The sequence below is a fragment of the Melanaphis sacchari genome, unplaced genomic scaffold, assembly GCF_002803265.2.
Source record: "Melanaphis sacchari strain LSU unplaced genomic scaffold, SCAv2.0 Contig65_pilon_pilon, whole genome shotgun sequence".
In the NCBI taxonomy this organism is placed as follows: domain Eukaryota; kingdom Metazoa; phylum Arthropoda; class Insecta; order Hemiptera; family Aphididae; genus Melanaphis; species Melanaphis sacchari.
The window spans coordinates 419,046-446,810 of record NW_020271469.1 but is presented as its reverse complement, the minus strand read 5'-3'; the positions used below and the strand labels follow the sequence as shown (position 1 = coordinate 446,810).

The following is a 27,765-nucleotide window of genomic DNA, read 5'->3' as shown; positions in this document are numbered from 1 at the left end:
AGTAGTCAGTAGTCACTCGCCAATCGCCATTCGTTTACCGTCACTCAGTAATTAGTCAGTATTCGCTCCTGTGGTCGCCGGTTACTATCACTTGATTGTTTGACGCCGACTCGACGTTAGTTATTTGTCTTACACGCTGCCGGCCAAGCAATTTTTATAACTATGGAGGTAAGCGATTTTATTTTGTTTACGTTTTGTTGTTAATCGTTGTGACGCTGTTGAGTAATGACCCCTTCCCCCCTCAAAAAGTACGAGTAAAACTATTCCGAAATGGTGAGAGGTTATATTTCTTAAATAAATGCTGGAGACCTTTACCCCCCCCCTAGGATTTTCCCTTTACTACAACCTCTAAAATAATAATAGTGGTCAATAATTTTCCACTGATTGGTTAACACATTCCTGCCTCAAGTTTTATTTTTTTGAGTCTAAAATTGTGTATAAATTATATTATTATTCAATCTTGAGTTTTTAGAGTATCTACTTGGACTTTATTTCATATTTACACTTGTGTGCATGACACACGTAGACCCAGTGTGTATATACTGTAACGTCCAATGTTTGAGTTTCAAACGATTACGTTTAAATTTTAGTTTACAAACAAATACAAATAATAATACTTGCTTTTTATTCAAATGATAAAACTTCTAGTCCAGATCACCTTGTGCCCTTTGTACTTGTTAACCTTGAAACATTTCACATAATATATAATCTCAAACAAAACTTGTTATGTATAACATCTTGGTACATATTTATGTATACATTATATATGTAATGATAAAAAATAACATTTATATGAGATGGATGTACCTTATTATTTAAATGTTTAATTACTTTGGGTATTGGTTAATTTTTTTTTATGTGTGAATAGACCCTTTTAAATTAGGTGATAAAATAGTATATATTTTGCCCAAGTATCTAGTTAAATAATTTACACTTAATCTAAATTAAAACTTTATTTTGTCTTTATATCAGCTTATTTGTATTTTTGTTATCTATCCTTTAATTGAGCCTAAAATAACTGAGCACTGTCATGAACATTTTGCATAACTCGTTTTCTTACAAGTTCATACAATTCCTATAAGCTATTGCTAACGTTTAATTTTAAACATAATTTTTAATGAAATACTTTTAGCAAATTATTATTATTATTATTCAATTTAATTTATTACTTTACATTAAATTAATTATTTATTTTAATAGTAGGAATCAAAGATAAATAAAAAGTTGCCTCTTTCTAAATATAATTTGTAGTAAATAGTGCAATATAAAATTAAGTAATTTTATTTTTATATCTTACTAATTATTTATTACCTAAGTTAATTGATTAAATTAACTATTTATTAAAAAATTGTAGTTGTAATTTTGACCTCGCTAACCTAAGTATATTATCTTCCTAAATGAATTATTGCAGAGCATATTGAATATTATTTCAATAATGAGTATTTGTTTATCAAGGTACTGTAGTATTTAAAATCGTTAGGAGTCAGTTTAATTTTTATAATATACAGAAAAAAGACTGATTTTCAATTTTTTTTTTATTTATTCATTATTCTTTAAGAAAAAATTATGCCTTTTTCATCAAGTTTGTGTCAGTACTCAAAATAGGTTATCTATACATTAAAATAGCAATATATCATTTAAATGTAATTATTTCAGTATTGTTACTAAAACTGAATTTATGTTTTAATTTTATTTCAAATAGATCACAATTATTTAAATGAGTTTATTAAAAATATAGTATGAGTGCTAAATACCAGTGATTATCACCGAATGATAGTTAATACAACTATGACTCTATTTTACATTTTTAAAATAACAAATTTCTTTTTTTGCAAAAAGCTACATTAACTATTCGGATGTAATATGATAAATTATAGAACCTGGTCATTTTATGTTAATATTGTAATTGATAAAAACAATTAATGTGTATCTACATTATACAAAAATAATATTTTGAACTTTGTGTAGTGAAAAATATTTAAAATTATGTAAATTATGAAATTTCTAAGTATATGATTTATTTTTTAGATTGAAATTGTAACAACCACTGACAAGAATATTGGAAAAATTAAAGTAAGAATTTTTATTGATAATATTTTGTACTGCATGCATGTATAATAATTTATTATTGTTTATGTTCAATTATATTTTAATATTTTATGTAGGCAGTGAAGATGTAGAAATTCTGGGGCCCATTATTTATGAAAATTTTTTTTTAAGTATTCTTATCATAGCAATCATGTATTTAATTTTTTAAATGAGGTGTCTATGAAATGGTAAAGAATTATTTAACTCTAATCTATGGTTTTTAAATTTTTATATTTTTATACTCAGTTGGATTTACATTTTTTAGATTTAAATTTGTAATTGTTAACTAAATTTTTCTTTTATTTTAGTATTTTAAATTATTATTTTAGAATTAATTAATTTCTTTACCAAGTTGTTCATTAATATTCAAATGAAAAATGTTATTCCATGTCCTTGATAAATACCGTATAATTTATTCAGTGTGCCTACTTGAGTTAACATTATTTGTACTAGGTAATATTTAGCTTAACAATTATTTATAAAATGTACAATGTGTACTAGTGTCATTTATAGATAATTAATAATTTCTTAGAAATTCAAAATTACATTTATCATATGATATTTTTATTTAATTTTCTATCAAGTTTTTTGCATGTAAATATCAAAGTAATTTATAAGTACCTACACTTATTTAAGATTAAAACTGAAGAATGAACTCCAAATTTAAAATCAATGAATGTGCATATTTTATTTTAATTTACAATCAAAATTCTATAGATAAATCTTTTATAATTCAAATTTTGATTTTTAATTCTTGTGATTTATAAAATTCCCATTTTCAGCATTATTAATTAAATTAGTTAAAAATAAATAAAAATAAAATTGTTTATATTATTATTATATTAGTAAAGTATTTATAGTATGATAGCAATTTTAAGTTGCTAATAATTTACGTTATAATTCTGAAGAAATGTGAGGTTTCTGTGTTAATTTTTTATTTAGAAAAAACTCCAAGATAATTAATGCTTGTGGATTAAGAGATATTTTTTTTATAAATTATAAATATTTTTAATTTTTACAGGTAACAGATGCTTCTCAGATTAGTGATATCAAGAAAAGCATAAGCAAAGTAAAGTCAGTTTTATATCCAGACAGACAATCTATCAGGCTTGAACCTAAAGGAAAAACTTTAAAGGATACTGATAAAGTTAAAGACTTAGGTTAGTATGAAAAAGTAATATTTATCAATTCAATGAAAGCATGGAATGTGTTGTTATATTTCGAAACACAATTATTTCATGTTTTTGTAAGAAATAACCATTGACTTAATAAAATCTGTAATAGTTTTTTTGATTCATAAGATAATAATTACTTTTTACATTTTTGTAATATTATAAAAACTTACAAATTTGTAATAAAAGTTATTTTTTCTTTTTTAGGATTAAAAAATGGATCAAAACTTTATGTTAAAGACTTGGGCCCTCAAATTGGATGGTCTACTGTATTTATGGCAGAATATGCCGGACCCTTATTTGTATATTTAATATTTTATGCAAGGCCTAGTCTAATTTATGGTGCTCAAGCTAATCAAAAGATGTCACACATTGCTGAGTAAGTCATTATTCATTTAATATTATAAAATTGTCTTTATTATTTATTAAGTTAAATTATTTTTAAAATATGTTATACATGTGTAAAACAATTGTTTTTAATTCTTAATAATAATAATTAAATTTAAGATGTCATATCGAATATAAGTTAATATATACATATAGATTTATTTGACCTCACTCTAAAAACCATAATTTGTGTTGTTATATGTTCATAAAAAAATGAAGACAAAAGAAGAAACATTAAAGAGATTAATCTAAAATTACTAAAAAAAAATTTTCTTTAACATATTACTATTTTTCACATAAGTTAAGATAATAAAAAAAAATTATTTAATTATAAAGTTTTTAAAAATAGAAATTTTTGAAAAAGTTATAATTATGTACATTGATTTTATTATTAATACAGAATCAAACAAATTCATAATATAGCCTTGCTTGGGCAGAAGTTGTTCTAGATAAAGGTAAAAATGATATTTCCATTTATTTTAAGATGAGTATTATAATTATGAGCATTATTTGTATGGTTAGATATCTGAAAGGGTAAAAACAGGGTTGTATAACTTGTATTATAACCATAGGTAGACATCAATGGGAGAGCTTAGAGAGACTTAGTTTCCTCAACTATTTCATTAGACCCCCAAAAATCAAAACCTTTTTTGAAATGTTATTTTTGTTAGGTATTTACGATAATTATCTGTTAATTTTTTTGAAAATTGTAAAATAATATTTTACCAACAAATGCCGCTAATAAATATTTATAAGTAAATTATTATTGTATTAAATATATTTGGATTCCAGATAAATTACATTCGATAACATTTATTATCATACTATAATATAATGGTATTTGTGTAATAATACTAATTGTACATTTTTACATGTTATTCATCTTTTTATCGCAAAACGTGTATCTATGTACATTTTACGTATATATATATATATATATAATACATTATAATAATGATAATTGTTCGTTTGTACCTACATAATGTTATTAAACCAATATTTAAGAGTTTTGTCAGAAAATCAAACAGTTTTTTCTAATTTGCAAAAACTACAATAGCATTGAAAAATCTAATCAGTTCGGCTACTTACAAAAAAAGTTTTAGTACTTTAAAAAAAATAAAAACTTGGCTAAGGACATTGAAGCTTCAGAATAAGTTCAGCAATCTTTCTATATTATATATTGAAAAAGATTTGTCCAAAAATATTAATAACGATGATATTTTAAATACCTTTACTGATAAAAACAGATATTTGTCATTAAAATAAAATTAGGGTCACTTTACATTGAATTATAAATTATAATAGCTCCCTTTAAAAATTCAACCAAATGTCTGCCAATGATTATAACCAGTATTGGATTTTCTGTGATGCAAGAGTTGCTTATCAGAATTTTATTTTTAAATTCTTTATTATTTGTGTGGTGAGATATTTTGTCACTTTTAGAACTCTAATATCATTACCTACTGAATTACTCGTAGTTTTTTGTCTTAAGCATTCATATACTTAATTAGTAATATATAATTTAAGAATTATTGTACATTAACTAAAATTTGAATTGACTATCAATAAGATATTTTTAAAATATTATATAATTTTTTAGCATATAAAATAATACATAATGATATAAGCATAGCATTTATAGAATTTATAATATTATTTATATTTTTAAATATATATTGTAAGTATTAAGGGACTTGACTATTTATGTATACAAAATAGTTACTATCAATTTTTATTGATTTTCTAAGTGTATGTAATTTTTATTTCTAATCTTATAATTCAAATTCTCTTTATCATTTTCTTAGAGTTGCTGCTTACTGTTGGTCATTCCATTATGCAAAGCGTGTGTTAGAAACATTGTTTGTGCACCGTTTCTCTCACAACACAATGCCAATAATGAATCTTTTTAAAAACTGTTCATATTACTGGGGCTTCACTGCTTTTGTTTCATACTTTGTCAACCATCCATTATATACTCCACCATGTACAATTCAATTTTACTTTGGTCTTGGTACTTTTATAGTAAGTATTGATATTAAACTTTTAAGTATCAAGATATTAATTGAATAAATATTTTTAACAATGTTACAGTTCTGTGAATTAGGCAATTTAAGCATTCACGTTGCACTGCGAAACCTTCGTCCTCCGGGTACCAAAATCAGACGTATTCCTGTTCCCACTATAAATCCTTTTACACTTCTTTTCAACTTAGTTTCTTGCCCTAACTATACTTATGAGGTTGGTAGTTGGATTGGATTTACTATAATGACATCTTCATTTTCAGGTAAATATTTGTAATTAATATTGCATTGATGATAAAAAATAATTTATATGCAATTTGTTTTTTAGCTGGATTATTTACTTTTGCTGGATTCTACCAAATGGCAATATGGGCTCTTGGTAAACACAAGAATTACAAAAAAGAATTCTCTGACTACCCGAAATGTAGAAAGTCTATTATACCATTTTTACTTTAATTTGTACTGAATGTTTTAGATAAGTTTTTTCTAGGACTGAATATGGTGGGTGTGTATTTTTTATAGGTGTTTTGGTTTGTATCTTGGGGATACTATATTATGTTTAAAATGTATTGTTGTATGTTTTACAACTGTTAATTAAAATACAAATAATTGATCAAATTGTAAATTAATATAATGTACATTTGTTGTAATAAATTAATAGCCACTTTTATATCATTAAATAATTAAATAATTTTTATTATTATTCAAATGATATGATATACTTTGTTGATGAATATTATTTCTCTATTCCATTTATAATAAACTTATTGAAAAGTTATTTTGTGTTTTGTGAATCATTTTAATTGTACTTGTGTAATATAATTTGACAATTAATAGAATAATTAAATAAAAGTAAGAGTTATTTAAATTGAGATATAAGGATATACATTGTACCTATGTAAAAAACAAACAAACTATTATAAATTACATTTTTCACATGTGTAATATATTTTATTCACACTAAATTAATGTAAATATTATGGTTACTAAAAATGTATCAAAATATTAATCAAATTGAATACATTTAATTGAATATATAATATTTAAATCACAGAATTAACTTAATTATTTACAAATATATATAATGCATTAATATAGGGACGATAATTAATAATTATTTTATAAAAACTAGTTATTAAAGTATTAATTAATTTGTTTTAAAATTTAACGAACTTCATATTCTTATACTTATGACTGTTATGAATCATGATTATAATATGTAAAAAAAGAAAACCAAGATTACAAGTTTTATGAACTATACTTACAGGTTTTTGTTTAAACTAATTTTATTGTATTTTATTATTTCTAAAATTAGATATTTGTTCATTAACTATTAATAGCTTTTTTCTTTTTATTAAAAAAACAAGTGTTAAAAAATGTTAAGTGTTATAACTGATGATGAATTATGTTTCTAATGTTGTTTTTTCGACTGAATTTAAATTCGATATAGCTCTTTGAAGATTATTATTTTTAGATTGTTTAGTAGGGGTATGAATTTTACTTCCTTTAATTTTCAAAAATGATTTTAAGTTATCATATTTCTTACAGTTTATTTTGAGTTCTTGTCTTAACTTATTAATTGTATCAATGAGGACCATATTTTCTTCTATCATTTTGTTATAGGATTCATCTTTTTTTGCACACACATTCACACGGTTTTTTAGACTAATTATGGATTGTTCTAAAAATTTCCGCTGTCTTGTAAATTCCATTCTGATATCGTATTCTTCATCTTTAGATGTTTCAAAAGTTTCTGTATTGCCATATTTAATAAACAAATCCTATAAACAAAATATTTGATTGATAACTAAAAATACTTAGTACTAGAAGGTACTGTACTATGTTCATTATTTTTATTGTTTTTGATTGAAAAATGAGGTATTTTATTTTAGAAAGTTCTATCATAAATGTTAACTGTTAATTTAAAAATAGATTTTTAATAATCATTAATTTAAATGTTTTGGTACCAGTTTATTGTAGGCGTAGATTTATCAGTAAATTAAATGTAAAACAATGCATTAATTTTGATGAATGCTTATATCATATTTATAAATCCAAGGGTTTCAATGCACACTGCACAGTAGAATATTTGGTCATTCTTGAGTGTGAAATTAAGTGATAAAAATAATGAACCTTAATTTAATTTTATATTATTATGATAATAATACACCATACAAATTGTAATTGTTATAACAAAATTTGGATTTAAAGCTATTCTCACCTTGAACGGTTACATTTGATGATCTATTTGACATTTCGTTTCACACATTCACTCTCGAAATATAAGTTACCTATTTGACTCCTTACAAAAACCGAAAAATTTCCAATCTGTTTACTTACTTTAACTGCGTCTTTTAACTTTGCCGAATTTTGGTAATGTACACTGGCGGAGTGGATGTCGACTCGGATGTTTCTAATAACTCTGTTAATGTCTCGGATCGTCTGTTCTTTTTTATCGAGTTCTAGGCCGCACGCCTTCAATTTGTCTCGTTGCTCAGATATGCGTAATTCCATTTGCTTTATTACTGTTGTCATATCTAACATTTCTGATTCCATCTGTCGTTTGCGTTCCACCAAAATGACAACAATAGTTAATAAATTAAATAAATAGTTTCTTATATATTTTCATTGCCAATATCTAAAGTTATAATAAAATTAACATAGCTAATAATAATAATAATAATAATAATAACTAACTTGTTATTATTATTATTGTACTATAGATTTTCCACTTACCTATATTGTAAACCATGTGCATAAAAATTTCTAGCCTATACTCGGCCTTATAAGCGTTAAAACCATTTTCAAAAGAATGTTTATCGAAGCAATGAAGTAGTTAACATTTTTTTTTGTATATGCTTTAAAAATAGAATAGGTACCTTTATGTATACTAATTTAATAAGATAATATCGATAAACGTATTATAACATTTAAATAATTTATTTTATTTTACAATAAAATCAAAATTAAATCAAATTTCAAAACTTAGATAAAAAAAATAAAATAGTATAATTAGAAAACCATATTTTTTATATTCAGAAGAACTAGGTATATTTTAAGATAAAATATTTTTAAAGAAAAAATTCTAATTTTTTTTCTTTGTTGAGGCAAACTTGTTAATATTAAGAAAGTCAAAGATAAGGCTATACAATAAATAATTAAAAAAATATTTATATTTATATTAATATTATAATATAATAAATTATTTTATTTTTAGAATCGTACTATAAACTATAAAGTATAAGTAACTAGGTATCTATTTATTTTTTAATATAACTTTGGTTGGTTAGATTTTTGAATAAAAGTGGGTAAACTAAGACATACCATTATACCAAGTTTATAATATACAAGATTATACTCATTGGTAACTCCAGTCTCCACTATATCGAAGCATCGTGTTTAAGTGTAAAGATGAGTAGGTAATAGATGAATGTTGTATATATAATATTTATAAATACTAAATAGGTGTATAAAATAAAAACTCACATCTTCATTAGTTTTTTGTTTTTCTTGTATTTCGGTTATTAACGGCTCGACCGTTCGTTCTAGTTCACTAACATTTTCTTTTGTCAGTAACAATTGTTTTTCTAAATCTTTCATTTTAAGTTTCTCTTCAAAAATTCGAGATTCTTTTTGCTCTACAATAACGTCACGAACTTGTATTTGCTTCTTAAGGTCAAAGATGGTCTGTTCTTCGTTCTTAACCGATACTTTCAGCTGGGCTATATCTTCTTCATATTTTTCAATTAGTCCACCCAAGTCTTCTGCTTCTTTCGACGCTCTAATACATCAACATTTTATTATACATAGGCATAGATAAATTATGAAAATAATTGTTTCAGTCCATTTTGAGCGCTGAATTTTAATATAAAGTTTACGCACGCTTTAGCTTTCATTTTATATGATCCAAGTTCGCCTCTGAGATTCAAATTAATTTTTTTCAATTCTCTCAATTTAGTCACAAAATCAGTTTTTTTCTCTAATATTTCTCGATCTGCATCTTCTTTGATTTTGTGTATAAGATCGGACATATTTTGTTTATCTTTAATCAATTGTTCTTTTAACTATAAAAAATTATTTATATATTTTATTAACTATAACTTAGTTGTATTAAAAAAGCAAACGACCTAAATGTCCTGCAGTAGGTAGATAGAAACGAGTTATTACTAATTAATGAAAATAAATATAGCTATTACCTAATGCTGTTAATTATTATTTCTTGAAATTTTAACCACTTTAAATTATTTTAGTTTATACACGTTATATACACGACTTACTCTTAAAATATTTTTATCTTTTTCATCAAGTTTTATTTTATATTGATCTACTATTTTTTGTAATTTTTCGTTTTGTTCAAATTCAGATTTATTCATATCTCTAATAAAAATGACAAGTATAAAAAAAATTAATGATCATATTATAGTTTACATAATAACTGTAATTATTAAACTTTTTCCTAATATTTATTACTTTTCCAACTCTGAATTAGTCTTAATTAACTCCTTTTGAAGTAGATCATATTTTTCGTATTCGCGTAGAAGTTTTTTATTGTAATTAGCTTCCAATTCTTCCAACTCTTGAGCATGTGAATCTTTTAGAAGATTTAATTCCATTTCTAACCTACTTTTATCTGCCATATGTTTTTTAGTTATTTCCTTAAATATAAATATAAATGCATAGTTACTTTTGTACAATCTATTAACAAGGTATATTTATTAGGTAATATATAATATGAATTATAATTGTTTTACCGTATTTTTATTTTCTAATATTTTCATAACAATTGAATGATTGTTATTTAATTCCTGGATTTGTTGTTCTTTAGACTTGACAAGTTGAGTAATTTGATATTTACTTTCGCTTTCCAATTCATTCACTCTCATTTTAAGTTCTACTATGTTTTCGATTTTATTTTTTAAATCCGAAGCATTCACTAGGATATCGTCAGAATATGCAAATTGGTCATTTAAAATAACTTTTTTTCCTTCGGCATCCTTAATTTTCCATATACATATACTGCCGTCTGTTGAACAAGTGATTAAGTTTGAATCATCAATTGTTATACACATCTGTAAAAAAAATTGTGTAATTATTAAGATTTTACAATGATGCAATGTCATAGCTTATAAACCTTGGTAATATTCTTGTTGTGCATATTAAATTCTTTGTGTTTAATTTCAGCCATAATTGGTAACATTAACGATAACACAACACCATTTTGACCTGCTACAAATAGAATTAAATCTGATCTAGATAAAGCTATTGCGTCTAATGGACCTTGGTGCAAGTCTATATCACGGATCACCTAAACATTTGTTTAAGCACATAAAAATAGATTTCTCATGGTTAGGTCTTATAATATCAACTACTTTTACTGTGTAATGTAGTTATTTATAGTCTTGTAGATATTTTACTCTTTAAGTACCTAAGTTTTTTATAACTTAATTATTTAAATTTTAGAAAATATTAAATTGAAGCTTCTATACTTCACTTATTACTTTTATTACTTGGCTATCTATACAGTTTTACAATTGTGTGAAGATTAATAAAATATTTTAAAATAAAAAGTTAACCGATTGATTATTTATTTCTTTGAATCGACCATCCTGAGCAGCTGGGAAAATCTGATTAGTGTCGTTTGAAACGGCCAAATCCATATAAATCGTTTTAGGATGCACGATATCCATATCCCTTTCACCAGTTCTTGTATTGAATTCGTATATAGCACCATCCTCTCCACACGTGACTAATTTCATATCGTTTGGCGCCCATACCATAGCCGTGATCTAAAAATTATTGATTTTATGATACAATATTAAATCAATAATATTGATACAATGATACATTAATGCACTACATGCACGATATACAAGTTATTACGCTTGCAATTGTAGATAATTATTATTGTTAACACATACGTACCGTATTTGAATGTCCTTTGTACGTAAACCTTTTCTCAAATTTCACTGAACAATACACATCGACGTCAAATTGGTTAGCTAAAGCAAACATGTGACCGGACATGCTAAATTCAGTTAAGTTACAACTCGTGACGGCAAACTCCCTCCACGCTTTCAAACTGTTTGCGTGTACCAATTGAAATTCTACTTTGCCCGTGAATGCAGCTATGGAATATAACCCAGAAGGGTGTAATGAAACACTAAACACATCTTCTTGGTATTGTTGTGACAATAATAATGAACAATTTAAATAGTTCCAAACTTTAATAGTGTGGTCAATCTTTCCACACGTTATGAATATTGGTTTCCATTTACACGTTGACAAGCTAGATATACCACCGTGATGTAAATCTTCACCAAGGGGTTTAAAGTAAACCATATTCTGCGCGTTCTACAATACAATATAGGCGTAATGGTATACATTGAATTGTGTTCTGACTATATAATTTATCGTATTACCAAAGATGTGTCTGGAATTTCAGCTAACGGTGCCCAAAACAATTGTGACCTTCTTGTGACACAAATCATTTTTTTGGTATTTTGGACTTATAGACAGTGTCTCTATGTTGTGCATGGGTCTATCTGTATCTAGAGCATTTAAGTTTGAATCACTTTGTTTCAAGAATTCATTTCGTTTTTTATACCTGTCAAATTACCAATTTAGCGTAACTGATATACCTAATATTAACTTTTTTAATTGTATAATAAACCTGTGATTAATTTTTTCATAGTAATGAACACATGAATCGCCAAAAACGAATATTAAACCTATCTTGATCGGAATACAGCATCTAATGTCCATTCGTTGATTACTTTCTTTTGAAAACGGAATCACGTCTAAAGGAGCTTTTATTCTATTTTTTGGATCAAAATCTATCATTGTTTTAACGTTGTACACAGCTATAAGTTCTCCATTCTCTACTATAACTACACGACCATCCATGGTACCAGCTAAAATCCTAGTTTTTTTTTAAAGAAAATAAATAACAATACCTAAATTAATATTAATATTGTTCATAATTATATAATTCTATGTAAATAAAAGTTGTAAGTGTAAATAACTGAGAAATTTCATGATACTATTCGTGGGTCGATTATAAGTTATAGGTTTAACCCTTAAAGCAATAGTTGGAAATCCATTAAAATTTTAGGGGGGGGGGGCAAAATTTTTAATATCAATATAAGTCTAAAATATAAAATTATATTTTTAACAATATTTTTTTTTTTGGTTGGAAGGGGCTAAGAAACATTCTGTCTATAATTAAAGCGAGTCTTAAGAAATTTACATTTTAAATTTTAATATATTAATGTATTTATGTATATATATATTATATCAATAACGGAAGACAAAAATAGTCATCAAGTATAATTATAAAATATTCTATTGAAATCTATAATCTATCACTCAATTTTCAGTAACAGAATTAAATTTTGACCTTATAAAAAAATCCTGTAGTTTACAACCATTACCGTTACTCACGTAAGACATCTAAAACTTTAAACTACATTTAAATCAATCATAAATCACTTCAAAAATGTTTTGATTTGATATTTTCAACAATACATTACCTATCTCCATTTAACCAACATACAGAGGAAAAATCCAAGTTGTCGGCTTTTTGAAAACCATATTGTCGCCAAATAGAATCACTGATAGTCACTAGTCGGAATAATCCTTTTCCAACAAAACAGCATATAGTATTGTCGGATGGATTTAGTGCCATCTGTAATAATTTATTTATTGTTAATGACACTTACAACAAACAAATTAACAAAAATTAATTCGCGTCAATATAATATATAAATGTATATTATATATATTATGCTGTATACCGTATAGGTATATGTGCATTGTAAATATGTTATACATTTTTAATATATTACATACGTCTAATACTGGTCCTTCGGCATTTGGAGGGTTGCTAGCTTTTACGTAACTCTCGATTTTTGAATTTTCCCAATTGTAGTAATACATCATAAAGTCCGGTCCATTAGTGAGGGCTGCCAAATAAGTATCATCAAATGAGAATTTTATATTTATGAAATTATCAGTTTTTAAATCGGTTAACACGGTTAACAGTTTTTTTCTTTTCATTGAGTCTAGATCATAAATACTAATAGTCGGTTTCTTCTTATCGCCTTTTTCTGCCACAGCTATAACGTTTCTAAATTGTAATAAAAAGTTAGAAAATATATAATTAGTTATAAATGTTAAATGTACAATTTAGTAATACATTATAAAAAAATAAAATTTAAAGATTTTACTTTTTGGTATATAAACCTAAAACCAATCTTATCTATATTTATATAGTAATTAATAGTTATTAAGTACATTTGTACATCACACATGATACCTTTAGAAGTAGTATTCTTACAAGTTACAGTCTAAGTGTTGTACTGATATTAGTGATGTTTAATAGTTTTAAAGGTATTTACTATTTATAAAAATATAGTACACTCTATAATAGATAATTATGAAACGTCTACCTATATTGTGAATCCTCGTGAAAAACAATAACTGCTGATTTTAGTTGTATTATTTCAAAGCAATAACAATAGCCATAATTAATATTTTACTCACATAGTCAAATAGTCACAAATTCAATTATAAAATCATACAGATACACGCAATTACAGTGTCATAACTGATAATAATAAAATTATAAAATTTATAATTCAGACACTTAATTTAACATACTAACAGGCTATATTTTTATATTCTTAATGCTCTTGTATTCTTTAATGCTCAAAATTTGTGTACGTATCAATAAATGGGTTTATCGAGCTTTTTGCTATAAAATATATCACACCTATGATAAAGGTAAGATAATTATCATACCTGTTATCTAATTATATCTTTTGCTATATTACCTAATAATAATTTACATAAATAGTTTTTAAAATGATCATGATTACAATTTCTACGTAGTTACGTTACTTGCATTGATTATAAAATAAACTATTCTACAATGAATGAATACTATAGTCATAACAAACTAAGATAATAGATATACATATATAATAATAGTTTATATTAGTTCGTGCCATATAGTTATGTATATATAGTTTAAAACACATACAAAAAGGTGTATAATAGTTAATGCAAGCATACTTGTTAATGCAGAGGGCCATAGCAGTGATGACCTTTTGTGGTTCAGCCAAATGTATATATTTTTGTTTATGATGGAGAATATTGTAAACGACAAGAACTCCAGATGCTGGATAGATGATTTCATTCTCATTCAGAAATAAACAGTTACCGTTTACTTGAGTCGTGAGACCGAAAAAAAATTTTGGTTTTAAAGTCGGTATCATTACAGGACGTGACATCACACTGATAAATAGAATATATCTCTGAATCACTTTATACGTAGTCTTATAATCTTACATAATTATATCTATTTGTGAAATATAACTGTTTGCTTATATATATACAAATGAAAACACTTAAATCAAAATAAGTTTATAATTTATCTAAATAAAAATTAATATTTTTTTAAATTAAATATAGTATAAATACATTTAAAATTTAAAATACGTAATAAATTATTATATTTGAAATTAAATTAATAGCACAAATATTTTACCTCCCTTTATACCGATGTAGCCATGGAGGTACACATGAATGTAGTAGATATTATAAAAATGTGTTTGTTAAATCGAATTTTGTAATTTCCTATACATAGTATTATATAGTTGCTACGATACCACGTGAATGAAGTAAATACTAATTAGATATACTTTCTGGATCCTGTATCCAGTTTTTTTTTTGTATTTATTTATACATAACTATGTAAGTAGCAATGTTTGAAAAAAAAATTGTATATAATTTTGAGTTTATAGCTATAAATAATTGAGAATGAGAGGCGAGGGTTTGTAAGTATAATGTGTAATGCAATAAGCGCATAATAAGACAAGAATGGCTATACAGTCTATACATGATGGGCGGGGGAGTGTAAATAGTTTAATACCTATTTATTCTGAATTTTAATGTCTAATAATTCCTCAATTAACTTAATATTAAATATTTATATCTATTTATTATTTTGCTAAAAAACAAGATATCTATAACAATATAGGTAATATCGTATTTATATTAATTTTTTTTGTTCATAATATTGGGTTATTAACGTACCTATCCGTTTTATAGGATGATATTCATAATAATAGCAAAGCATAAATTACGCCATATTACCATAATAAAATTAATTTAAAATCTCAATTAATATGACTTTAACGTTAAAATTTATGCATAAATCCAAATTTGTATTTTAGGTACTACTTACAAAATTTGTAATGGGTTAGGGTAGGTAGGTAACTTATTATCAAAAATATTGAATATTCATTTCATGTTTTAATATAGAAATGCATAAACGCACAGTTTACTTCCTGCGCAAAGGTAGGTTATACATTACTACATTAGTGGTAGGTACTAACTACTAAGTTACTAGTTAGGACTTAATGTCTGTAATCATTTTATGTACGATGTACTAAACTACAAAGTATACGTACAACCGTGGAGTTTCATAATTATGAATTAATATAAATTATGTTTAAGAATTATTTATATAGATATTTTATATTATATCTTAAATGTATTCGTGTCCTAGTTGCTATATAGTTGTTCTACTGTTTCACGTTCCAATCTTCGCTCTTCAGGTATATTATTTAATATTTTTCTCAATATCAACCTATGATTTGTTTTCATTATACATAGGTAGTATTAGTATATAATATTTATGCTGTGGTTATCTATGTGGTTGTGGTCACGGATTAATGTATTATTCCATGGTTGTGGTATACGCCGTTGTACCTAATTATCACATAACTAGTGTTATCAACTTATCATTTACTATAAAATACAATCAAACAGTTCAAACGATGTTTTAATAACGAAGTATAAAATAGACTGAAGGATAAAAGTATTAAAAATATTTTGGAGTGTTGACTTCTTCCTGTTTTTACTTTTTACGTCTTACTTTTATGTAATATAACTTATTATTTTAGTGATTGTATAAAAACAGTAAAAATCTATTTACGAATAAAAATTTTTATCTTGTACATGAGTTTTTTCTATAAAGGATAAGTAGGTATGTTCATATTATTATATTATTATTTATTATATACATGATGATTCACCAAGCGCACTCTCTCCCATTTTTTTTTATGATAATAAATTCATTAAAATTTCTTAAATATTTTCAATTCAATAATTTTGTATACCATTTCAAGAAAGTTGTAATGATACAAATTTCTTTTTTCCAGTTAATTGTTAATCAAATAACTTGAAAATATTGATGTATCTAAATTTAAATTCAAATGAGAAGTTTTTGAATCATTTAACTTTGCATGTTAAGGAGTAAAGATAATACAAGGCGTATTCAGAAAGTAAGAGTACTGTTTTCTAGGTCTGTGGGAATTTTTTTTCAAAATTAGCTACATTAAACAGTAGATAAAGTTCTTCCAAACATTTAAAGTACTAGTGAAATTTGATAGTATAAAAATTGATTTTATAGTTAGAGTTTCCATTAAATGTGTCAATTAAGAATCCTACCAAGTGTGAAGTACATACTATAATCCAGTTTCTTTGCGCAAAAAAAAAAAAACCACCTACTGAAATTTTTTTACAAATCAATAATGTTTATGGTTATGGTGTTATGAAATTAACTACCATGTTTAATAGTGTTGTGAGTTTAATGCAAACAGAACAAAATATATTCATGACAATTAGAAGAGTTAGCTAAAAAATTAAAAACTTAAATTTCAGAAAAAAAAATCATAGCCATCATATTTTGGGATAGAAAAAGCATCATTTTAATTCAATTTTTGTCTTAAAGAAACATAATTAATGCAGAACGATACTGTAAGACACTTAAGAAGTTCAATAGAGCAATTCAAGATATATGAATGGGAATGTTTACTAAAGGAGTATGTTTGTTGCACGATAACGTTCGTCCACGCATAGCCAAGGCACTTATGGATAAATTTGGTTGGGACCATTTGCTTACTTTTTTGACTTGGTACCTTTAGACTTTCATTGATTCACCTCTTGAAAATATGAGTGGAAAAAAATATTCAGCCGGTGAGGAAATGATCCTGAACTGTAAAAAGAAGATAGCGAAAGAGTTTTTTGAGGAGGCATCAAAAAGTTTATGCCACGGTTCAATATCTGCATAGAACGGAAAAGTGGCTACGTAAAAAAAATAGCTTACATGTATATAAACAGAACCATCTACTTTTTTTAAAAATTAGAAAAATCTAGTACTCTTACCTTATGGATATGCCTTTTAGTTTCAGAAAAATTTGGTTGAGCATGCCTGGTGAATTTTCATATAAATATTGTAAGATACATAAATTTTCATCATTCATTTATTAACAAAATAAATTATGAAGAATTGATAAAAAGGAAATAATACATATTATTAACACAATCAGTTTACTTATTTCATTATTATTTATATTTTAACAAAATAACTATTTTTATCAGGTTAATTGAAATAAAATAATTTTTTTTGATTATGCTAAAAACATAATAAAATAATAACAATCTTTAATTAAAAAGAATAAGTATACTGCATACCTAATATAAAAATAAAACATTATATTTATTAATAAATTCATTCAAGCTTTAAATTTATATAGCTTATTATTGAAGTAATCTATTCTAAGTATTGATTATAATAAAAACATTTTTTTTTTTCAGTTACTATGTTGTTAATCAAATCGTTTCGAACATGTCATTTGTGTCATTGCTTTAAGATGATCGCATCTAAAAATATGTCAGTTGCAATAAATGAACCAAATGTTGTACCAGAACACTTAAATAATTTGGCTAAACAGTTAAATGTAAAAAGTTCAGTGTTGTCTAAAGTTATAAATAATCATCAAGAGAAATTACAATTTTACACTGAATCAAGATGGCTAGTACTATTTGAATATTTAACTCAATATGATTTTAAAACATCTGAGCTTCTAGAAATGATAGATTCAAATCCAGACATATTAGGTGTAAGTAGACAAGACTTACAAAAATGTATGACTGCCTGGACTAATTTTCGCTTTGATGATAAAAAATTAAGACAGCTAATAGTTTCACAGCCTTCTTGTTTATTGCTGGATGATAAGCAAATTCTATCCAGAATCCCTAAACTTTTATCATATGTTGGTAATAAACAAAATCGATTGTTAGAATTGATATCATATTCACCAAATATTTTGTTTGACAATTGGAAGTATATTGAGTCTAAATTAGATTATTTATTGTTGAATATGGAACTTGGTCCAACTCAATTTGTAACAACGAGTGTAATGTCTTCAACACTTTTTGATTTAAAGTGTAGACATACTTTTTTGATAAAATTAGGAATGTACAAACCACGAGATCCAAAGGCTAATCCAAACCAAATAACTGGTAATCCTTCATTAAAAAAAATCATTGAAACAAGTGATAAGCAGTTTGCTGTTAAAGTTGCTGGAGTTACGGCTGAAGAATTCTTTGTTTTTAAAAAAATATTTAAAAAACAATTAGACGGAGAAAATGAAGATGATTCAGATGAACCTGAATATTACAGTGATGATAATTGATTTTTATATAAGATGTATAATTTGTAGTAGATATTGTTAGTTGCAATGTGCATTAATACGTTAAGATATATATTTGAACATTTACTGTAAAAAATCATTTTAAATTAATTTTAAAAAAAAAATTATGGTAAATGTTAAAATAATTTTTTATTTTCTGTCAATAAAATTTACAAAATATGTCTTAATTTAGTTGTAAAAATAACTGAATTTTATTAATAATTTTCAACTACTTGCCCATTATTGTTACATTAATTATTTACACTTTCATAAGGATATTGTTTACCCCATTTGTTGATTTGTAAATATCGTTATTTTGGTATTTTCACGCTTAGATAGATTTATAGTCTATACCTAGTACCTACTCAATATAACAATTCTGTAAGAAATGGTACTACGATATGAATATTGGCTTTCTCCATTAAATTTAGTAAATAATTGTCAAATATAATATTATTAGTTATGGTATATTGTATACAACAAAAATTAAATGTCTGTTATTAAAAAAATGAAATAAGATTTATCAGTTAACATTGTTAATAATCATTAAGTTATTCAAGTATATTATGAATTTATAAAAATCATAAAAATAACAAAAACAAATAATGTCAATGATTAGAACAGTAAATTTATAGCACTATAAAGATCTTGGTTGCAATATTGCATTAAAATAATTAAAATATTTTAATTTATTTGTCCGTTTACTGTGTTCTTCACCAATTATATTACTAATTTTATGCAATGAAATATTAGATATTTGACATTAACGCCCTACATAGATCTAACAAAAATTTTGACTTTTTATATTAGTTGTTACTAATTTATTGTTGATTTTTTGAATGATGTTAAAAATGGCTTTGAAATTATGCATCTTAATATTTCATCACTTTGTTCTTTAGTCTTCACACGTCTTACAAAAATTAACACTGTATTTGGTAAAAATAATATAATAAAGAAAGGAATTAGTTTCTTTTATTAGTCCCTGCAGGTTGATTTTATTTTATTGTGTAAATACCTACGTATAAGTTTATAAACTTTTCACCGTCACTAAAAATTAGTTGTATATACAATATACGACATAGGTATATGTCATTGATTATTACACTATTCACATAACTAACAGTAGATTCAAAATTAACATTTTTATTTTGTGCGCAGTCGAAAGATTAAATTTTAAACGCATTTGACAATTTTGTTTTTAATTATTGGGTAGGTACAATAGAGATATTATAATTTATAAATCAATTTTATATTATAAGATTATATCATGTTATATAATGAAATCTCAAATTGTAGACAAAATATAGGTTAGGTACCGTCAAATGCTACAACTTGGGGCAAAGATGCCGTAATTTAGTGTTAACTTAGTAGGTAACAGTGCTGTAAATTATAATGGAGATAGGCATACGGATTTTTTTTTATTAGTATCTACAGAAATTTTGCTATTAGCCTATAGTACCTACTATCAATTTTATAAAGTAAAATTTAGTCGGTGTATTTACGTTAACCGTTTATGTGACATAATGACAAAATTTGAAAGCTCTATAAACTTTATCGCCAAGTCATACTTGTCATGAAAATATCGCTAATTACTTTACTAAATATTGTAAATTACCTGTACTTTCATTTAAAAAAAAATGAAATTGAACAATTGTTGAGCTTAATAGCTTGTAATTTATAAAAGTAAATGTAACTTGGGGACTTAGGGCACATTTAAGTTATAATTTTCATTAGAATTTTTTCCTTGTGTAATTAAAAAAAAAAAAAAAACATCTAATAGTGTTTATAAATGTCAAATTATAAAGAAACATTTATATTTCCAAACGGTGGCGGGCCTAGGATTTTGTTTTTTTTTTGGGGGGGGGACTTGAATTTTTCGTGAATCGTGATTATAAGTTTTACGTCACAGTTATATTCTTACACATCTTATGGGCTAAGGGGACGCTTAGGCCCCTCTGGCACCCCTTAAATCCACCACTGTTTTCAAACAGTGGCGTAATTGTGGGGAGGGAACAAGGGGGCATTTGTACCCCAGACAATTTTGTGAGAGGCAATGATATCATTTCCTCCCCCAGATAATCCGATAATACAATTACTATAAAAGGTTTTAATTATGATATAAATAAATCTTTTTGCCTCCTCTAGATTTTTTCCCAGTTACGCCACCTTCAACTAATGTTGATGATAATAAAGAAGTTAAAAAAGAAAATATCATTAAAATTTTTAAATTTGAATCTGAGTATCAAGGTATATTTACTTTTAATATATGATATTATTACCATTTTTATATTAGCTGTTTTGAACATGGGTATTTTTATGTATTATATTTATATGGGAAGACTGATGTTTAATTTTTAAGTCTGAAAATCAAGATAGTTTTGTTACTAACTGTTATATCCTTACATTTTTATATCTTTCTATGTTTATTAGGTACTATATTAATTTTGTTAAAGGAGGTATATATTTATAAGAAAATACTGTTATTTAATTATGTTTTTTTTTTTTATTACTCAAGGTTAAAATTAAAGTATTTTCAATTTTTTTTCCATTTATGCTAAATAATTACATTTTTAAAAATAATGCTTACGTCCCAAGTTGTCATAGACATTGACAACTTTATTTTCAAGCATTTTTAGTAGACTGATCCAAGTTGTAGTACCCTGCGTATAACTTGGAGCAACAAGAAAAAAAAATTAAAAAAATTATACAAAACTATAAAGGTCTTTATTAGCAGTCTAAGAGTTAAATTTTAACACAAAAATCAATACTGTAACTAAATCGGTTAAAAAGTTATGTAAGTTGAAAGTTGAACCTCATGTTGTAGCATTTGACGGACGACGGTACATAATAGCTATACATTACAATACAATATTTTTTTAAATATAGTATAGGTACAAATATAGTATAGGTATAAATTTAGAGATACGATATTAGAATTTTATAAGTTGATTAAACTTAAATTATTGTTATAAGTTAACATACAATATACCTAGTTAAATAATATTGTATTTTTATGTCAATGTTTACATAGTATAAATATAATATGTTTAGTAAGTATTTATAATATCTTCAGCTTGTTGGTTCCAGAAAAAAGATTATAACCTTCCTAACTCCTATTCTCTTCAGTTTTCACATAATACTAATATTTCTTCTAAGATTTAGTTTTTTTAATGCCGGATTAAACTGATATTGGTCCTAACTCCTAGTTATATTCATGATTCATACTTAGTTTTTAAGAACATTTTTTTATAATAAAGCTAATATTTAAGACCCATAAAGGTCAATTAGACAATATTACTATTACCCTGAAGGATAGACTTATCAAAAATTATGTGTTATACTTATAAGATCAAGTTTTAGTAAATACGATAAATGTTTTCCTTACTTAATTCACTTTCAAAAAGTTAAATTTCAAGAATTTAGAATAAAAAAACAGCTTTTGCAGATACGTTCTTACCTTATATATATATATAAACGACAATCTAACCATGTATCTTTAAATATATTTACAAATATGTAATGGAAAATAATTATTATACATTTTAAAATTTAAATTCTAAGAAAAATCATACTGTATTTTTAAAAGGATTTGATTTAATTCTTATTTCTTAGGAATATCCCTCCCAGAATCGCATTCCAGTCTATAATGCTTATAAGAATCTAATATTAAATTGTAGGTATTATATAAATTATGAAAATTTCGTATACATTTTTCCATCTTTTTATTTATTGGTAGTATACATTGGAGTTCATTAACTAACAATTATTTACCTTATTTTTATTGTGGTAGAGATACGCAGGTACCTACTCTCTCATCAGAACCACAGATTTACAGACATATAACAATATTACACGGATCATCATTGGAGTATTGGACATCATGTTGGGTGTACCTATTGATGAATGTTGTGGTGCATATTTTATAGTATTGGTGTGAAGGGTTGCTTTGCTACGACTAAAGGTTGCGTGTTATCATTATATCGATATAGGGTGATACAAACACCTTGCATTTCAATGAAATTAGTCTATGAAAAAAAAAAAAAAAACACTTCTCGATAATTATTGAAACATTGGCAACTATATCAAACGGTGCTCTATGCGACTCCCTCAAATTCACCCCAATATGCTATTATAAAAAGGGTCAATTGGTGTATACATTGTACATTAAGTTCAAATTGAGGTCGCATTATACAATGCATTGTCCCATGCCGCAAAAGGGGGAACAGCGTAGCAAGGAAAAGTGTATATATGTTATATATACGTATACTATACGTATATATTATTGTACACTGACAGACAAAATAAATAGGGTAGACCCTTACGCATATCGTCTATAGCTGCTGGATATACACAATCGTATTGCAGCTGTTTAAAGCTTACGTCACACCCACACATCTAAACTCACACACGCGTGCGCACATCATAGCATATATTATGTATATGTGCGTCCTTATACTCACTCTCACTCTTATTATTATTATTATTTTTTTTTTTTTTGAAGATTTAAGTTTATAATCCGACGTTGGGATCACTAAACTCACGTATTTCGATTTGTTTTTTTTTTTCGCATGTAGATCACCCTAAAGATTAAGCCTTTATCCTAGAATGTTGAGGGGTTGTTATTGAATATAGATTATTTATAAACTATATTCATACATAGATAACACGTGTGTTAATTCGTTTTTAAAATAAATTTTATTAACTCTTTTATCCGAAAACAATGTAAATAAATAATGGTTTGAAAAAAAAAATGAATAAATAATGAAATTATTAAATTTAAAATATTTTATTGAATGTAATAAATGATTTGATATTTGTGAACTTACACTATAGATATAGATAAATTATAGTTAATGCCATAGTTGGAATATATTTTCACGAGAGAAGGGTAAAATTAAACTAAATAGTTGAAAAAAACATCTAAAATTTACTTTGACTATGAAGAAATTGTTCTTCAATATTCATCAATATTCATATTATAGATACTTATACTATAGACAAGATTTTTTTATAAATTACGAAATTATGAAATATTATTAGAAATAGATGTTGGTGATGTTGTATTACACTGTCTTTTCTCAGAATTAATTTTCGTAGAAAATACATTATTATTAATCAATAAATTTAAATTTAACATATTCAATAACATGCAGTTAATTACCCAAATTATGAAGTAGACTCGACAATTACTTTATAACACTCAGCACTCAACACTTCAGCAGAGTAACTTATGTGAATTTTTTGGTTGATATATATCTTCATTTTTAAAACAAGAAAGTAGGCAAGTGGCTAGTGGGTACTGTTATACATTAGATATCGTGTGTGTCACTGTTATGACTTATGAATGACCTATGTTGAATTTGAATTCATTGACTTATCGCATTGTATACGAGAAACGGTTATGATCAGAAGCGATCTATCAGCCTATATCATAAACTTTACTTTATGATAATATGTTTTTTTGATGTCTCTACATTGCTATAAAAGTTATTTATTTTAATTTTAAAATTACAGTGTGTTGATAAATTGTTTTCTAAAAATATTGTATTTATTATATTTGATCATTAAAATAATAAGATTTTTACCATATAACATTAATTTATAAAATTCAAAATTTGACAAAATCTTTCTGTAAATACCATAATAAATAGTAAAAATAGATTCATAGTATTACCATTTAATAGATAATATTTTAAAATAAACTAAAAATTTCATTGCGTAGGTATAGTAAATTTCATATTAATATAATATACCTAAAACTTTTAAGTTTTCACGAATAATGTTTTTGAATTACAACAAAATAATTAACATCGATAATTGTTGTTTAAATAAGTAATTTCGTTCAAATTTCAACCTAAAATTTCTATACAAAATAATTATTTTTATATATTTTTTAGATTTTATGATGGTAAATTCCCAATATATTATATTTTTTCAAAATTTAAAAATAATCATGTTGTTTCATCAACAGTGGTTAAACATAAACAATTTTTAAAATCAGAATGGATCAAATGCCCATACTTCTTCTGCCACTAAATATAACATATCACTATCACTCTTTTCAGATAGGTTCATTAAATTTTTCTAGACAATAAATCAATGCATATAATTTATTTTAAAATTATTATAGGTACTTATAGTTATGTTATATTTTGTATCATTAAGTATACCTAGGGTACTGTTATTTAGCTAAAATAAAATGTAGTAATATTATGTCTAGGATTACTTCATAATTTATTAAAAAAATTAATTTTAGACTTTTCCTAGTCTTGTAAAATATACTTATCTTGTTAATAAAACCTCAATTTTTTTGAAATTTTAATCCTAAGATATTAGTTCCAATAGTTTCATGTTTATTAAATTTATTTTTCAATTAAAATAATATAATTTTTGTACGTAATACATATTTTTGTGTGTTTTATTTTAGTCTAATACCTATATACATTATGCGCTTTAAATTAAACTTGATAGTAAGTGTATGTGTAATTCATGAATTTATTTCATTTTGTTTTTCATACATTTTATAAGTGCTGCAAATTGTATTGCGATTATCATATGAATATTTTTTTTAAAAGAAGTGCATACATAATTTCTTATATTAGGTACTATTTATACTTAAATTCAGTTAAACATTTAAATTATTAGGTATCTGATAAAATTGTATGCATTATTCTCTAGAATATAAATATATTAAATTAATTATTTAGTACTGCACTACTGCAGCGTAATAGTGTTATAGGAACACCATACCCTTAACTGGTGTAACCACTTAATTTTTATATTATACTAATAACTAATGAGTAATGAGTTTAGTATTTTTTTTAAATCTAGCAGGTATACGTTGTTTATGTTATTTAATTGGCGAAAAGTGTGAATATTGAAAGAGCAACTCGTAACACGCGCTTGCACGTGGCTTAGCACGTGCCCTAAACGGTTACACGTGTTACAGTTTAAATAAAATAACAATCTAATAGAAACTCGAACTCATTTATTTATTTTAAAATAACATTACATATAGTGGTAGGATACCTACTTTAGCATATGAATAAAATATTGAACTCAAATTAAATTAATGAAAATAATAAGCAAATTTTGAATTTTTTAAACCGCAGTTTATAATAAAACTATAACTATAATTTTGTATAATTGAAATTGACCTTTTCTGGTTTTTATTATAAAAATACTTCTACTTTTAAATTTATTGAGTTTAAATTTTATTTATTATGTAGGTCTACCGTATCTATATAACAAAGACGTCTATATAGGTACCTATATTTAACCTAAATAGGTTAAAATAATAATTATATTATAAATTATACGAATATATTCATCAAAGAAGTAATGATATTTTTAAATATGGTTTTAGAATTTATATATATATTTATAATTGTTACATAGTTACATAAGTACAAAATGCATTTTATTTATATTATGAACAGTGTTGTTTGTGACGACATGACGTGACGCTTAAGAACAGCTAGCGAATCATTGATTTGTTTTCTGCTGTTACCCCTCTGGGAAATAAAGCACCTGTTTACGAAGCACAAAATGTATAGTGTAGAGCATAAGGTAAAGAGAGAGGGCGAGAGAGAGAATTCGATGTTAAACAAATACGTCTGTTTGTTAAGTGTATAGTTTTCAAATTTTAAAAGTATAAAATTATGTACCGTATATTTTGTATTTATATTAAAATTCAAGTGGTAAGTGTATACTAGCTGTATAGGCATGGGACAAATAAATAGACAACAAGTTTTGACATTTATAAATATTTTATTTTTTATAACATTTAATTACATTTATTTTGCATAAAGTTGTGCATTTTATATTTTTATTTAGAAATGATTATTTATAGATTCTAAGCTGAGCTATAAGTGTATTGATTTTATAAATCACATTTTATGATGTATTTATTACAACATTTTTGAGGAAGAAAAATGCTTTAATGCCATTTTCGTATAGATATTTAAAGTTAAAATTTCGTCAAGAATAGATATTTAAATGAATAATATTGTAGTTTCTATAATGATTTTAATTATTTTGTTGTACAGAAATTGTAGATTTTGAAAATTTTCACAATACTATATGTATCATTATATTTTTTACACAACACAATTTCCAAAATTTAAATTAAATTTAAATTTTAAATGATATAAAATTCTGACCATTAATTTATTTATGGTATATGCCTGTATAGAGCTAAAATAACTTATAGGTCAATAACAATAATAATACATGAAATTATAATCTTATAATTATTATACAATATATAGAATGTTTTTGGTAAAAATAACTCAACCCACAAATAATCATATAAGTATTTAAAAAAATATCCTTTTAGAATTTAGAAATAAAGACTATAGGTAAAACGATTCTGCTCAGAATTGTTTTTGGGTTGAAATAATTTATGATTGAATACAAATTTAATACCTCCATTAAAAACTTACAATAACCTACTTAATAACGAGATACACTTGGGGCTTACCATGTAGTTGGAGGTTTTCATTTTTATTATCATTGTTAAAAATAACTGTATAAGTAATTTAATATAATAATAAT

The 27,765-nt window shown here is 24.9% G+C and overlaps 3 protein-coding genes across 6 annotated transcripts; 2 read left to right on the top strand and 1 right to left on the bottom strand.

Moving 5' to 3' along the window:
• Positions 1-6: 6 nt before the first annotated feature.
• On the top strand, positions 7-6,289 carry LOC112600531 (probable very-long-chain enoyl-CoA reductase art-1). The gene is made up of 7 exons (XM_025347783.1): positions 7-168; positions 2,029-2,073; positions 3,110-3,248; positions 3,468-3,639; positions 5,453-5,669; positions 5,739-5,931; positions 5,997-6,289. Exons 1-7 carry the CDS (start codon positions 163-165, stop codon positions 6,122-6,124), a joined length of 900 nt encoding a protein of 299 aa, XP_025203568.1. The 5' UTR covers positions 7-162; the 3' UTR covers positions 6,125-6,289.
• Positions 6,290-7,059: 770 nt separating this feature from the next.
• On the bottom strand, positions 7,060-14,981 carry LOC112600566 (cilia- and flagella-associated protein 57-like). The gene is given in 16 exon segments (XM_025347829.1): positions 7,060-7,449; positions 8,009-8,224; positions 9,155-9,449; positions 9,551-9,732; positions 9,946-10,045; positions 10,139-10,323; positions 10,420-10,737; positions 10,800-10,973; positions 11,242-11,454; positions 11,591-12,019; positions 12,088-12,159; positions 12,161-12,272; positions 12,339-12,587; positions 13,198-13,352; positions 13,517-13,793; positions 14,741-14,981. Coding segments are annotated over 16 exon segments (3,573 nt in total). The 5' UTR covers positions 14,959-14,981; the 3' UTR covers positions 7,060-7,071.
• A 1,631-nt stretch (positions 14,982-16,612) lies between these two features.
• LOC112600563 (transcription termination factor 4, mitochondrial) lies at positions 16,613-19,302 on the top strand. 4 transcript variants are annotated; one of them, XM_025347826.1, is made up of 2 exons: positions 16,613-16,714; positions 18,332-19,300. In XM_025347826.1, the coding sequence occupies exon 2, from the start codon at positions 18,337-18,339 to the stop codon at positions 19,210-19,212; it is 876 nt and encodes a 291-aa protein (XP_025203611.1). In that variant the 5' UTR covers positions 16,613-16,714; positions 18,332-18,336; the 3' UTR covers positions 19,213-19,300. The 4 variants fall into 4 exon arrangements, with proteins under 4 accessions (XP_025203611.1, XP_025203610.1, XP_025203609.1 ...); XM_025347825.1 differs by having other exon boundaries at positions 16,614-16,718; XM_025347824.1 differs by lacking the exon at positions 16,613-16,714 and adding an exon at positions 17,671-17,710.
• Positions 19,303-27,765: the final 8,463 nt, after the last annotated feature.

What these genes read in the sequence shown, in the direction of transcription:
- LOC112600531 (XM_025347783.1), top strand. An exon ending in AGAATATTGGAAAAATTAAA is followed by an intron (nt 2,074 to 3,109) that starts GTAAGAATTTTT and finishes TAATTTTTACAG; the next exon opens with GTAACAGATGCTTCTCAGAT. An exon ending in AAGATGTCACACATTGCTGA is followed by an intron (nt 3,640 to 5,452) that starts GTAAGTCATTAT and finishes TCATTTTCTTAG; the next exon opens with AGTTGCTGCTTACTGTTGGT.
- LOC112600563 (XM_025347823.1), top strand. Translation starts at nt 17,903, where the DNA reads ATGGATATGCCTTTTAGTTTCAGAAAAATTTGGTTGAGCATGCCTGGT. An exon ending in TGAATTTTCATATAAATATT is followed by an intron (nt 17,970 to 18,331) that starts GTAAGATACATA and finishes TTTTTTTTTCAG; the next exon opens with TTACTATGTTGTTAATCAAA.